The sequence below is a fragment of the Loxodonta africana genome, chromosome 4 (genome assembly GCF_030014295.1).
Source record: "Loxodonta africana isolate mLoxAfr1 chromosome 4, mLoxAfr1.hap2, whole genome shotgun sequence".
NCBI classification, from domain to species: domain Eukaryota; kingdom Metazoa; phylum Chordata; class Mammalia; order Proboscidea; family Elephantidae; genus Loxodonta; species Loxodonta africana.
In genome coordinates this window covers 80,120,068-80,133,691 of record NC_087345.1, presented here as the reverse complement: position 1 = coordinate 80,133,691, position 13,624 = coordinate 80,120,068, and the positions used below count along the sequence as shown (strand labels likewise).

The window sequence follows — 13,624 nt, the reverse complement described above, 5'->3', positions numbered from 1 at the left end:
CTGGACTCCACACCTCAGCGCTGCCTGGGCTCCCCGTAGCTAACCATTCTCAGGCTGGAATGCCCACCTCACCCTGCTGGTCCTGACCACCCCTGCGATCCTCACGACACCTGCGAGAGACCTAATGTCTGCCCCCAACTCCAGCCCCTGACTGCCCCACTGTTTGCCCCCATCTTGCCTGCATAGATGAGCGTACCTGTGAGCCATACCAGTTCCGCTGCAAGAACAACCGCTGTGTGCCAGGCCGCTGGCAGTGCGATTATGACAATGACTGTGGGGACAACTCCGATGAGGAGAGCTGCAGTATGTCCCCCCAAACCGCCTGGTGGAGCGCCTTCCCCCGGCAGACCTCGGGCTCCTCCCTCCTCAACACCCCTGCCCCTCCCACCCCCAGACTGTGCTGCGGCAGGTGCCTGCCTCCCAGGGCAGGGGGTCAGGGTCCTCCCTTCTCACCCCACCCCACTCCATGTTGTGTATTTGAGTTTGTGCCATTTCACCTCATCTCATGTTTCTCTCCATTTTCACACTGTCCTCTCGGGGCTGCAGAGGTAGGTGTCTCTGATGTGCCCCTGCTCCCATCACACCCTGCCTACGCCCCAGAGCCCACCCGTCCTCGTGCTGTGCTTCTGCCCATCATCCTTTATTGGCCTCTCCCCAAACCCCGGTGCTCGTTTCAGTGGTCCTGTCCCTCCCTTCCCTCCCCACACACAGCCTGTTCAGGGACCCATGCCCTCTCTCTGTGTCTGTCCCAGAGGGGTGAAGGTGGGCACCACCTGTGCCAGGCTGTCCTGTGAGGGCAGCCAGTTGGCCCTGCCTGGGATTGGTTGGGCATCCTGGTCGTGAGACCCCTCCACTGTGGCCTGCCGGGACTGGGCCTTGGGCTTGGGAGTATCACTCTGCCCTGGGCTGAGATGCCCCAAGGACTGATCCCTATGCCCACCCTCCTGGGGCCATCTCTCCCCTGTCCTCCCCCAGCTCCACGTCCCTGTTCTGAGAGTGAGTTCTCCTGCGCCAATGGCCGCTGCATCGCTGGGCGCTGGAAATGCGATGGTGATCATGACTGCGCAGATGGCTCTGATGAGGTGGGCAGGGAGACCGGAAGGAAGAAGGGGGTGGTCTTGGAAGGGAGGGCAGGGTACCAGGGGTGCCCAGATCTGACTGGACTGCCCGCTCCCGTGCCCACAGAAAGACTGCACGCCCCGCTGCGACATGGACCAGTTCCAGTGCAAGAGTGGTCACTGCATCCCCCTGCGCTGGCGCTGTGATGCCGATGCCGACTGCATGGATGGCAGTGATGAGGAAGCCTGTGGCACTGGTGGTGAGCCCCTCCCCATAATATGATTCCATCATTTACTCGTTCTTTCTTTCCTATATTCATTGTTCACTCCACAAATATTTACTGAGCACATACTATGTGCCAGGCATGGCTCTAGGCATGGTGCTTATGGCAGTGCACAAGGCACAGGGCCAGTGGGGACATCTGTGCAGGCTGTGCCCTGCACAAGGGCACCTAGTGGAGAGGCCAATCGGGACTAAAATCCAACAGAAGCAGCCTGGGGAGCTGTATCCATCCAGGCTCCACCAGTTCCCACAAGGCAGTGAGCGCCCCTGAGAGGCTAAGTCCCTGCTCACTCTTCTTTCTGGGGCAGTGAGGCCACCCCTGGCCCTGGCTGACCTGCCTGAGCTGGACAGCCTGGAGAGAGGCCAGACATGGAGTAGGGGCCCCACCAGGAATGGCAGACAGACCAGTGCCCTCCTCTGTGCCTACCACTGAACCACCATGGGTCTGGGGCCCTGCTACGGTCACCAGGGAGAGAGCCCTCTGAACCCTCTACACAGTCTTCACGCCTGATGCCTCTGCTTCTCCCGCAAACACCAAGGGCAGAAAATTAGGAGACCTGGGTCCAGTCCTGCTGTGCCACTGCTTGCCTGGTGACCCTGCTGGGCCACCCACAGCACCCAGGGGCAATCTCTAAGTTGCACCCTACTCACCCAATTCAGTGCCCAGAGGCAGTCTCTAAGTTGCAGTCCCTCTGCTCCTCGCCCCCCAGTTTCAAGATGAATAGACGTTGATAGCAGCAACCTGTCAGCAGAACCGCCATTCCCTTACCCTCTCTTGTCCGGCTGCCTCAATCAGGAGCCTTTCCTATTTGTGGCACCTCGGAATGTCATTCCACGCCTTGTCTGGTGCCCTTTTGGACTTGTGCCCAGGGACAAGTTCCCCCTCCTGCACTCCCCACCCCTCGCTTCGCCTCTGGCCGCCCATCCCCACGTTGGAGGGAAAGATCTGCGTGAGGTCCTGCCACCAGCAGCCCCTGCCACCAGCAGCCATGGGCTCAGGGCTTACCCTTCCATCTTCGCGGTCTCTCACGCCCAGTGCGGACCTGCCCCTTGGATGAGTTCCAGTGCAACAATACTCTGTGCAAGCCACTGGCCTGGAAGTGCGATGGCGAGGACGACTGTGGGGACAACTCAGATGAGAACCCGGAGGAGTGCGGTGAGACCCGAGCCAGGCGGTGTAGGGCTGGAGGGCAGGGAGGGGCTCGAGGGCTCCCCAGCACAGGTCTGTAGCCGTCCCACAGACTGATTTTGGCTGTCTCCTGCTACCCGCAGCCCAGTTCCTGTGCCCTCCCAACCGGCCCTTCCGTTGCAAGAACAATCGCGTCTGCCTGTGGATCGGGCGCCAGTGTGACGGCACCGATCACTGCGGGGACGGAACTGATGAGGAGGACTGTGGTGAGCAGGGGCCAGTGAGCCTGGAGAGCGTGGAGTGGGGGCTCTGAGCAGATCTTGGTGGTGGGCCAAGAGGGAGTTGTGTAGGGGAGGGGAAGTCACCCAGGAAGGGGAGAATCCCTTTCTGGGATGCTGGAGGCCCTTCCGTGGGCGAAAGAAGCCTCTGGGGATGGTGCCCCAGGCATTCTGATGCCCTGGTCTTGGAGGTGGAGGACAGGGAATCTGAATGTTTAACCAGCTCTGCCTGCAAGTTTAATAAACAGCCAGGTTTGGGACCCACCAGTGTTTGTGACCAACTATTTGGGGGTCCCTGTGGGAGGAAGATTCAGAGTGGGTGAATGCCCAGGATCTGAAGCCCCCGTCCTCCTCAGAGCCCCCCACGGCCCAGATGCCCCACTGCAAGGACAAGAAGGAGTTCTTGTGCCGGAACCAGCGCTGCCTCTCGTCCTCGCTGCGCTGCAACATGTTCGATGACTGTGGGGACGGCTCAGATGAGGAGGGCTGCAGCATCGGTAAAGCCAGGCTTGCCAGTTGGCAATGGGGGGAGGGGAGGGCCAAAGACCCAGGCCAGGCCTCAGGTGGCTCAGGGGAAGGGGACCCACTCTCTGTCCCCCCACAGACCCCAAGCTCACCAGTTGCGCTGCCAACACCAGCATCTGTGGGGATGAGGCACGCTGCGTGCGCACTGAGAAAGCCGCGTACTGCGCCTGCCGCCCAGGCTTCCACACCGTTCCAGGCCAGCCGGGATGCCAGGGTAGGAAGGCGGGACCGAGAGGGAGCAGGCAGAAAGCCTAGCCCCCAGAGGCCCGATGACTCTTCCCTGTAACCCCTAGACATCAACGAGTGTCTGCGCTTCGGCACCTGCTCACAGCTCTGCAACAACACCAAGGGCAGCCACCTCTGCAGCTGCGCACGGAACTTCATGAAGACACACAACACCTGCAAGGCTGAAGGTGCGGGAGCCAGGAGAGGCCGGGAAGGGTGGGGCTGGGCAACACCCAGGGTGTGAAGTGGGGCAGACTTGGATGGCATGTTTTCCTCCACACACCCCTGCCCACACCTGGAACCCCAGACCCACAGGTGCAGCTTCCTGCCCACCCACTCCTGAGCACAGTGCTGGCGCCATGTGGGCAGAGGGCACAGTCCTGGGGCTGGTTCACATGAAAAAGTTCCGGGGAGTGGGAGGCAGCATTCATCCATCCCACACATGCCTCCACACGCTACTCCCAGGACATGAGCACACACAGACACACATGGGCACACGCACAGTCACATATTCCCCACGTGCTTTGATACATACCTGACACAGATGCACAGACAGGTTCACACACATGCCCCTGAACACGCATTCCAGGTATGCCCATGTGTATACATGTACACCCATGTGCAGTTACAGCCCCACCGCGCATACCCAAGTGCACACACACGTCTGTGCACCCCCACACCACCACACACCCACACACCTATGAGCACTTGTCAGGCAGTGCGTAGCAGAGAGCTCGGTGATGCTGGCCAGAGGTCATGAGAAGGCAGAAGTCTCTGGGACTGGGGGCAGGGACAGCGTCCTGGAGGAGCCGGTCACTCTAGATCAGCTCAAGGGCGGAAAGGAGGAAGGAGATTTGAGGGGCAGAGGCTAGAGCCCTGGAGCCTGGCGCTGAGGCAGGATGAGCACGGGCCTCTGGCTGGAGCTGCCACTGCGTAGGAGAGAAGATGTCATTGGTGTGAAAGGACTGGGCTGGGCTAGGAGTCACATCCTGGGCGTGCTTCTCCCAGCACCGGGCCCAGCTTCCTATTCCGCCTCTCACCCCCATCTGACCTCTAGCCTCTTGCCCCTTCAGGCTCCGAGTACCAGGTCCTGTACATCGCTGATGACAACGAGATCCGCAGCCTGTTCCCTGGGCACCCCCACTCTGCTTATGAACAGGCCTTCCAGGGCGACGAGAGTGTCCGCATTGATGCCATGGATGTCCACGTCAAGGCTGGCCGTGTCTATTGGACCAACTGGCACACAGGCACCATCTCCTACCGAAGCCTTCCGCCTGCCGCGCCACCTACCACTTCCAACCGCCACCGGCGGCAGATCGACCGTGGTGTCACTCACCTGAATGTGAGCATCCAGCCCTGGCAGGGTGTGCCCACAGGCACAGAGTGGGTGGGAGGGCTCCAGAGAGCAGTTGGTTCAGAACAAAGTTTGAGAAGAGCAGTGGAAGGGCGTAAAGGTGAGACTCTTTGGAGGGCAAGGGGCAGGATTAGGGTTGGGCTCGGGGACACGGACGGCAACTAGACTAACCAGTAAGAATTACCAGTTCTTGGCTCTGTCACATTGCAGGCCAACCTTAGAATCCTATAGGGGGCAGCTGGGCACAATGACGCCTTTGGCTTCACAGCCAGGTTCAGTTCCCAGGCTTCTCTGTTACTACCCACTGTGCAAATCTTGGGCAACTTATTTACCTCTTTGGACCTCAATTTGTTCATCAGCAAAATGACTTACTAATACTTGCTACCGCCTAAGCTTTTATAGGGTCACTATGAGTCAGAATCGACGCAATCGGCTTTTAGTGAGGCTCAACTGACGTAACATGTGAAAGCTCCAAGTCTAGCACATTAAGAGGCAACCGATATGTGTTGTTTTAAGCTCCTCGAAGCCAGGAGACTGGTTGTCAGTCTGGATGGCTTTCTAGCAGAGACAGACTTGGCAGAATGGGTGTCGGGGGAGGATAACAGGCAGGGAGATGCAAGGTGGTGGTCTTAAACCTGTGCTTCCCCTTTCAGATCTCAGGTCTGAAGATGCCGAGGGGCATCGCCATCGACTGGGTGGCTGGGAATGTGTACTGGACTGACTCAGGCCGGGACGTGATTGAGGTGGCACAGATGAAGGGCGAGAACCGCAAGACTCTCATCTCGGGCATGATCGACGAGCCCCACGCCATCGTGGTGGACCCACTGAGGGGGTGCGCAAGGGCTCTCGGGGGAGGTACCTGGTGCTGAGAAATCCCTGGGCTGGAGACAGGTGCCCAGCATCCACAGAAAGCCGTGCCCTTCCCTTCCCGGACTAGCCTGAGGCCAGGGTCCCCTCAGGCCATCTCATCTTCCAGGCTGGCCCGAAGATGCCTTTGCCCAGGATGCCTCAGCAGGCCTGCTCAGGAGGGGCCTCCATATGGCTGCTGTCGTGGGCAGCCAAGGCCTGGGCTTCTCCCTGCTCCACGGCAGCTCTGCTCACTTAGGCAACTCCCACTTAAGCAGATCAGCATATTGTGGTCTTAAGTGTAAAAGAATCTGCACCTGGCCAGGAAGCTGACTCCCCTTGGTTCTCTCTGTAGGAGGAGGGCAAAACACCCCCTCCCGATGCCCAGCAGACCCTGTGCCCCGGCAGGGATGCTGGTGTCTGACCTTGGGCTGCCTCCCTGGCAGGCCACAGGTGCCACCTACACTCACCCCTTCTCCCTTCCCAGCACTATGTACTGGTCAGACTGGGGGAACCACCCCAAGATTGAGACAGCGGCCATGGATGGGACCCTTCGGGAGACACTAGTACAAGACAACATCCAGTGGCCCACAGGTCCGTGGGGGCAGGGGGTATATTGGGGAGCAGGCATGCTGAGCCCAGCCCTGCTGCGGTCACATAAGAGCTGGGGGCAGGGGGCTTGGCTGGGAAGGGGCAGTTTGGTTGCAAAGACTTTTCCCAGAAGAGGTGATTGGGAGTGGTCATGCTAACAGGATGAAGCTGGCCCAGGCATCGAGGCAGTGCTGCTTTCTACCCCCAGGCTGGGGTGGGAGAGGCTGGGCCCTCACCATGATGCCCTCTGCCCCCGCCCCAGGCCTGGCAGTGGATTACCACAATGAGCGACTCTACTGGGCAGATGCCAAGCTCTCCATCATTGGCAGCATCCGGCTCAATGGCACAGACCCCGTCGTGGCTGCTGACAGCAAACGAGGTCAGAGGCAGCAGCTTTGGCCCCTTGCCCTACCTCAGGCCTCCCACCTCTCCACTGAACCCAAAGGCCTCACCCAGTGCCTTCCATTGCTCATCAGCCCAGCCCCTCAGCAGTCTTGCAGGACCTCCCAGGCCTCTCCCAACTGGACCCCTCTCCCCACACCAACCCACAGGCCTGAGGTCCACCCTGACCCTCTGACCCACTTGTCCATTCATTCATTCTACCAATGAGTACTGCACTGCACGGAAGCAGCAGGGGCAGCAGTAGGAACTCAACAGGTGTGGGAGAAGGAGCAGAAGGCAACTCTGACCCAGAAGTCTGGGGATGATGGAACCTTTTGCCAGTAGTGAGGACAGGAGGAGGAAGAGGTTGGAGGGCTTTGGTTTTGGACACGTTGAGCTTGAGGTGCCTGTGGGCCATGGGGGCCAAAGTCCCAAAGAGTGATAGGGTCTGGGTGCCCACCACGTCCCCCTCTGACTTTACCTCCTCCCCAGGTTTAAGTCACCCTTTCAGCATCGATGTCTTTGAGGATTACATCTATGGAGTCACCTACATCAACAATCGTGTCTTCAAGATCCACAAGTTTGGACACAGCCCCTTGGTCAACCTGACAGGGGCCCTGAGTCATGCCTCTGATGTGGTCCTGTACCATCAGCACAAGCAGCCCGAAGGTCAGGGAGAGGGAGAGCTCAGGTGGGGGGAGGGAGGTGCTGGGGTTCAGAGCTGTGGCCTTCGGGCCTGGTAGGAAGGGGAGGGTTCCAGGTCTACAGGGCTCAGGGAAGACCCTGCTTAGCACCCTCTCACCCCCGCCCAAACCCGCAGTGACCAACCCCTGTGACCGCAAGAAGTGTGAGTGGCTCTGCCTGCTGAGCCCCAGTGGGCCTGTCTGCACCTGTCCCAATGGGAAACGTCTAGACAATGGCACCTGTGTGGCTGTGCCCTCACCAACGCCCCCACCAGATGGTACGGCCATACCGTTCCCTAATACCTCATCCCCTGCCTCACAACTCTCCTCCCTGTGGCCCCTGACCCTCCCATCCCTCTCCCTCTGTTCCCTGGCTCGGCTCCATAATGGTTCCTTTCTGCAGCTCCCCGGCCTGGAACCTGTAACCTGCAGTGCTTCAATGGTGGCAGCTGCTTCCTCAATGCACGGAGGCAGCCCAAGTGCCGCTGCCAACCCCGATACACCGGTGACAAGTGCGAGCTGGATCAGTGCTGGGAGTACTGTCGCAATGGGGGCACCTGTGCAGCCTCCCCCTCCGGTATGCCTCCTGCCCTCCTGCCAGGACCTTGCCCCTTGGCCCCGCCTCAGGCTAACCCCCAGCCCTGCCCTACCTTGCTTCACCTCGGCTTCACCTCATGCCCCTCTCTACAACCCCAATGCCCTGTCTCTCCGAGCCTCTGCCTCCTTCCTGCCCAGGCCCTCCCAGCCTTGTTCCTCTGCAGTAGGCCTGGGTGGCTTATGGGCCATGATCCCACTCACACATCCTCTTCCACCAGGCATGCCCACGTGCCGGTGCCCCACAGGCTTCACAGGCCCCAAATGCACCCAGCAGGTGTGTGCGGGCTACTGTGCCAACAACAGTACCTGCTCCGTCAACCAGGGAAACCAGCCCCAGTGCCGATGCCTCCCTGGCTTCCTGGGTGACCGCTGCCAGTACCGTGAGTGAGCCATCCCAGGCCCCAGGGAAGGGAGTGAGGGGTGCTAGGGAGCCCAGAGCCCTAGGGTAGCGGTGGGCCTGGGCCCAGGACCCACAGGAGTGAGGTCAGGGTAGGAGGCCATGCACAGCTCAGCCATGCTGGTGCTTCCCCGGGGAGGCGCTGGTGTACTTCTCCTGAGGTAGTAAGCTGTCTGGTATTAGAATTATTCAAGAAAAAGCAGGGCCAAAAAAAAACCAGTGCCCCATCAGGATGCTCAGGGAAGTCCTTGTACCCTGGAGCTTGTGACATAAGGGCAGCAGGGGGCTGAGGGAGGAGGTGAGTGTCATCCCAGGACCTAGGATTGCCCTCAGATGTCCAGCTCCCCACCACCTGTGGAGCTTCTTCCTGAGGGTGGGACTTGAGGTACCTCCTCCCCCACCCCCACCACAGGGCATTGCTCTGGCTACTGTGAAAACTTTGGCACGTGCCAGATGGCTGCTGATGGCTCCCGGCAGTGCCGCTGTACCGCCTACTTCGAGGGACCAAGGTGCGAGGTGAACAAGTGCAGCCGCTGCCTTGAGGGGACCTGCGTAGTCAACAAGCAGAGTGGGGACGTCACCTGCAAGTGAGTGGGCCCTGCCTGCACAGTCCTGCCATCCTGGGCCCTGCTCTGGGTCTGCACCCCCAGTCCTGCCCACCACAGACCCCTGGCCACTAGCCCCAGCCCCAGTCTCTGACTCCTTCCTGCAGCTGCTCCGATGGCCGGGTGGCCCCCAGCTGTCTGACCTGCGTCGGCCACTGCAGCAATGGCGGTTCCTGTACCATGAACAGCAAAATGATGCCTGAATGCCAGTGAGTTGGCCTGAGCCTCACCCAGGCACCGATCATCCCTCCCTCCCTCCCTCACATCTGAGCGGGGGCACTGTTGGGACCCTGTGCCCCCACCCATCTTCCCCCCAGCAGTGGTCATGCCTGCCCAGCTCTGCCCCTCCTGTCTGCAGGTGTCCGCCCCACATGACAGGCCCCCGGTGTGAGGAGCAGGTCGTCAGCCAGGAACAGCCTGGACGTAGGTGGCCCAGGGGAGGGGACAAGGCAGGGCTTCCAGGCCCTGGAGCAGAGGAGCTTCCTGCCATCTGTTTCTCTAGGCCTTTCTGACTCAGTTTCCCACCTTCTCTTTTCAGACATGGCCTCTATCCTTATCCCTCTGCTGCTGCTGTTGCTGCTGCTTCTGGTGGCTGGAGTGGTATTCTGGTACAAGCGGCATGTCCGAGGGTGAGTCATGGGGGGTCTGGAGCATTCCAGTCATTATTTTACCACCCCAGCCTTACCTCTGTAGAGCCCCAGCTGCCTTATACTCCTGCCTCTCCCCAGGGCTAAGGGCTTCCAGCACCAGCGAATGACCAATGGGGCCATGAATGTGGAGATTGGGAACCCCACCTATAAGATGTACGAGGGCGGGGAGCCCGATGATGTGGGGGGCCTACTGGATGCTGACTTTGCCCTGGACCCTGACAAGGTGGGCTGGGAGGACAGAGGAGGAGGCTCCCAGAGCAGGGCCAAAAGTGGGGGCAGGGGGGGTGCCTAAGGGTATTGGGCTGGGTAATGGGGCGGAGGTGGGGGGTAGGGTACCACAGAGCCCCACCTGAACCCTCTGTTGCCCCACAGCCCACCAACTTCACCAACCCCGTGTACGCCACACTATACATGGGTGGCCATGGCAGCCGCCACTCTCTGGCCAGCACGGATGAGAAGCGAGAGCTCCTGGGCCGGGGCCCTGAGGATGAGATAGGGGACCCCTTGGCATAGGGCCCTGCCCTATCGGACTTCCCCCAGAGAGCCTTTGTCCCCTGCCACAGAGAAGTCCTTCAATGAGCCCCTCCCCCAAAGCCAGCCCTTCCCCGGCCCCGCCAGATGTATAAATGTAAAAATGAAGGAATTACTTTTTATATGTGAGTGAGCAAGCGAGCACAGTATTATCTCTTTCCGTTCTCCTCCTTCCTGCCTGCTCCTCAGCAGCACCCCCAATGCTGCCTTTGAGGAGGGGGCAGGGGAGGCTCTGGGGGTTCCTTCAGCTGAAAGGTGGGAAGGGACCCTCCTCCCACCTTCCCACCAAAACGCACCCGCACTGGGAGAGCTGGTGGTGCTGCCTCCCCCTCCCTGTACAAGACACTTTGTCAAGGCTGCTCTCCTCTCTGGGCCCTGCCCCCACTCCCTGAGGGCTGATTCTGTGAGGGGAGGACTTCGCTGCCCCTGTCTGGAAGATTTGGCTCTGGCTGAGGAAGGAAGCAAATGAGGGAGTTTTTTAGTTCTTCTTGGGGGAAGCCACCCCAAGCTCCAGTCCCTGCTCCAAGGGCACCTCTGAGATGGTCACGATCAACACCCCTGCCAGACAGGCCCCCCCCAGCCCCCCACTACAGCTCCCAGGCTGGAGGCTTTTGTTGGTGAACAGTTCCTGGCCTCCTCTCCACTGGGGACTGAGGAGGAGGTGGGGCACAGCAAGGAAGGGCAAGCGGGCAGCCCCGTTTTGGGGGACATGAACGTTTTAATAATTTTTGCTGAATTCCTTTACAACTAAATAACACAGATATTGTTATAAATAAAATTGTAAAAAAAAGGAAAAAGCCATTTGTGTCTGCCTTTGAGTGTGCTACCCAGAGCTGTGGCTGTGCTTGCCTGTTTCAGCCCCCGGAGGGTGCCTGCTCTGGGCTGGAGGCCTACTGAGAGGCTGGTCTCCAGGGTCCTTTTCCCCAGCTCCCTCCTTCTCCATCTTGTCCCAGCAGGGGGAGGGTATGGCACTGGACTTAGTGAAGACTTGCTTCTCCTGGCTGTGTGATCTTGAGGTAGGGACTTCACTTCTCTGGACCTTGTATTCCTTCTGGCTCCAGGACACTAACTCCAAGGTCTGTTCCTTTGTATTGTCACTTCTATGAGACATTGCTCCCCTTCCCCACTCAAAATTATCTCCCACCTTGAGGAATCCCACGATAAGAAAAGCATACATTGGGGCCATGAAGGTTTGCTAACCCTTCAAAGTGGTTCCAAACAGCTCTCTCTGCCTGAGTCTGCTTGAAGCACTCACTAACTGTACTGCACACTTCATGGAGACTAATAGATCAGAAGCCAAGAGTGGAACCCTGGATTCAGAAGAAGGGGGACCCCTGGGGTGAAGGAGAGCTCTGAGAAAACCAGTTTGCTGCCCCACTGGCCACCAACAGACCCAGTTCACCAATCACTTTAGACATTCCAGCGGCTGACAAGGAAGGAAAGCCACAATCAAGAGGCCCTAGGTCTACTTCAACCCCTGCCCAGAGAAGGGAACCTCTTGCAGAAGGTCACACAGCTTTACGATGGCCAGGACTGAAAGAGGGCTAGAGGCCCCTCAACAGTAAAAATGAGCTCATGGAGGGCGGCTGAAGAGCCTGCACCCAACCCCCAAGAGGAGATCTGCCTTTCATTCCACCTTCCTCACTTGTTCAACTTCCCAAGCCTATTCTTCACTGGTGTCCTCCTTCCTTGGGGAAGCTATGGGTCTAGGCACCTCGAGGAACAAGAGCCCTTTCCTTCCTTCTTAGCCGTGAGACCCCATCTCCAAGCTCAGCCTCCAAGCCAGCTCTGAGACCCTCCCCTGCCTTCCAAAAAAAAAAAAATTTTTTTTTTTTCCCTGGGAATAGATGCCCTCCCTGTTGATCACTGAGAAAGAGGCTCATGCTCCTGTCTGGCCACCAGGTGGCATCCTCACGCCTGCATCACTGAGCATCCTGAAGCCCAGCAAGGGCCCCCACCTCAACACACACTAATTATGCACCTGCAGGTGGACCCCAGCCGAGCCCCTCACTTTCTCCCTTCGGGCTATTTGGCCACACCCCCTTCAGCCAGCATCTACCGGCTTCCCATCACCACCAGCCCCACCCCCTTGCCCCTTCCCCAGGGAGCCACTGATCCTCTCTGCCTGTGGCCTCAAGATCCTGGGCAGAGTGAGAGGAGCCCCCAGCTGTGGTTTGGAACACGCACCCCTCCTGTCAGCCTTCTCTTTGCCCGCCAGGAGGACCCACTCCCAGGAAGCAATACTCCAACACTCCCCATCAGCAAGGAAGGAAGGGGCTTAAGACAGAGATGGAGAAAAGACAGGGGAAGAACCAGGGACAGAGGCTAAAACAGACAGGGAGAGACAGGGATGGAGAAATTACAGAGGTCAAAGACTCAGAGTGTGTGTGTGTGTGTGTGTGTGTGTGTGTGTGTGTAGCTGGAAAAAGAAGGGGGTGACTTGATACTAGCAAAAAGAGGAATGGAGAGGGTCAGGACTACAGAAGATCAGGACCCTAGAGAGGGGTTTTTGTCTTGGGCAGCCTAGGCTCGGGTGTGCCCACTGCCCCCACCCACCTAGTAGCAGCCCTTTGGCTTGAGCTCTGGGCTCAGGATTCTGACTGGGGTCTTCTGGCCTTGGGTCTGGCCACCCCGCCCCTTCCTGCCTCTCTCCTCTCTGCCCTGCCTGCACTCAGGTTCCTGCTCCTGGCTTCTGTCTCTGTGTCCGCCTCATCCTCTCAGCATCCATGTCCTTTCCCTGACCCTTCTTCTGTGCCTGTTACATTCCTGGGATCTGTTTCTTTGTATATGCTTACATGTATATGTCAACTTCAGCTTGTCTTTTGGACTGTCAGTCCCAGAGTACACCTGTGGGTGTGTGTCTTAGTGTGTGTGTCCCTCTCTGTCGGTCTATGGATGTTCGTATTTCTTCCAAGGTGTGTGGGGGGGGGGCTCTCTGAGTACCTGGCTGGGTGTGTCACTCGGTGGAAATGTGCATTTGTCTCTCTTGGTCTGTGTGTGCTCCTGTGTGTGTGTAAACCCAGGGTGTCTGTGTGTGTTGGTGTGCTTCTAGGTGTGCATCTGTGTGTGTGGGCCTACCAGTCTCTGTGTGTGACTGTGGGTCTTTGGCTCTGCCTGTATGTGTGTGCTCACCTCTATGATGTGACCTGCCCTGTGAATGCATCTGTGTGCATGCCTGGTGTGTATGATTGTGTCTCCAGGTGTCAGCCTGTCTCTCGCTGTCTAGGTGTTGGTCATACCACAGCCTCAGCGTTAGCAACAGCTGACAACTGAAAACTGCCCTGGCAGGGGAGGGAGTGGGGAGCCGAGGAACAACTGGGGTAGAGGATGTGGACAGCAACAGGACCAGGGAAGGGAACAGAGACAAGGATAGAGACAGACAGGGAAGGGGACAAGGAGAGAGAGGACTGATGGTGAAAGATGGGACAGTGGTAAGGAAGTGACAGAGACTGCACCAAGAGGCTAGGCAGGCGGCGCTGAGGGGGATTTCC

The 13,624-nt window shown here is 58.7% G+C and overlaps 1 protein-coding gene across 2 annotated transcripts in view; it reads left to right on the top strand.

Annotated features, from left to right (window-relative positions):
- The window catches only part of LRP1 (LDL receptor related protein 1), an 83,988-nt gene extending 73,058 nt beyond the window's left edge, over positions 1–10,930 (top strand). For both annotated transcript variants that reach the window (XM_064284018.1, XM_064284017.1), the window contains 22 exons: positions 187–303; positions 976–1,082; positions 1,186–1,318; positions 2,378–2,497; positions 2,614–2,736; positions 3,105–3,245; positions 3,353–3,487; positions 3,567–3,686; positions 4,572–4,840; positions 5,506–5,684; positions 6,186–6,292; positions 6,552–6,668; positions 7,163–7,339; positions 7,491–7,631; positions 7,757–7,930; positions 8,169–8,330; positions 8,760–8,934; positions 9,060–9,161; positions 9,311–9,375; positions 9,491–9,581; positions 9,681–9,825; positions 9,975–10,930. In XM_064284018.1, the coding sequence (XP_064140088.1) occupies positions 187–303; positions 976–1,082; positions 1,186–1,318; positions 2,378–2,497; positions 2,614–2,736; positions 3,105–3,245; positions 3,353–3,487; positions 3,567–3,686; positions 4,572–4,840; positions 5,506–5,684; positions 6,186–6,292; positions 6,552–6,668; positions 7,163–7,339; positions 7,491–7,631; positions 7,757–7,930; positions 8,169–8,330; positions 8,760–8,934; positions 9,060–9,161; positions 9,311–9,375; positions 9,491–9,581; positions 9,681–9,825; positions 9,975–10,115 (3,041 nt within the window). In that variant the 3' untranslated portion in view covers positions 10,116–10,930. The remainder of the gene's footprint in view (positions 1–186; positions 304–975; positions 1,083–1,185; positions 1,319–2,377; positions 2,498–2,613; positions 2,737–3,104; positions 3,246–3,352; positions 3,488–3,566; positions 3,687–4,571; positions 4,841–5,505; positions 5,685–6,185; positions 6,293–6,551; positions 6,669–7,162; positions 7,340–7,490; positions 7,632–7,756; positions 7,931–8,168; positions 8,331–8,759; positions 8,935–9,059; positions 9,162–9,310; positions 9,376–9,490; positions 9,582–9,680; positions 9,826–9,974) is intronic.
- The last annotated feature ends 2,694 nt before the right edge of the window (positions 10,931–13,624 follow it).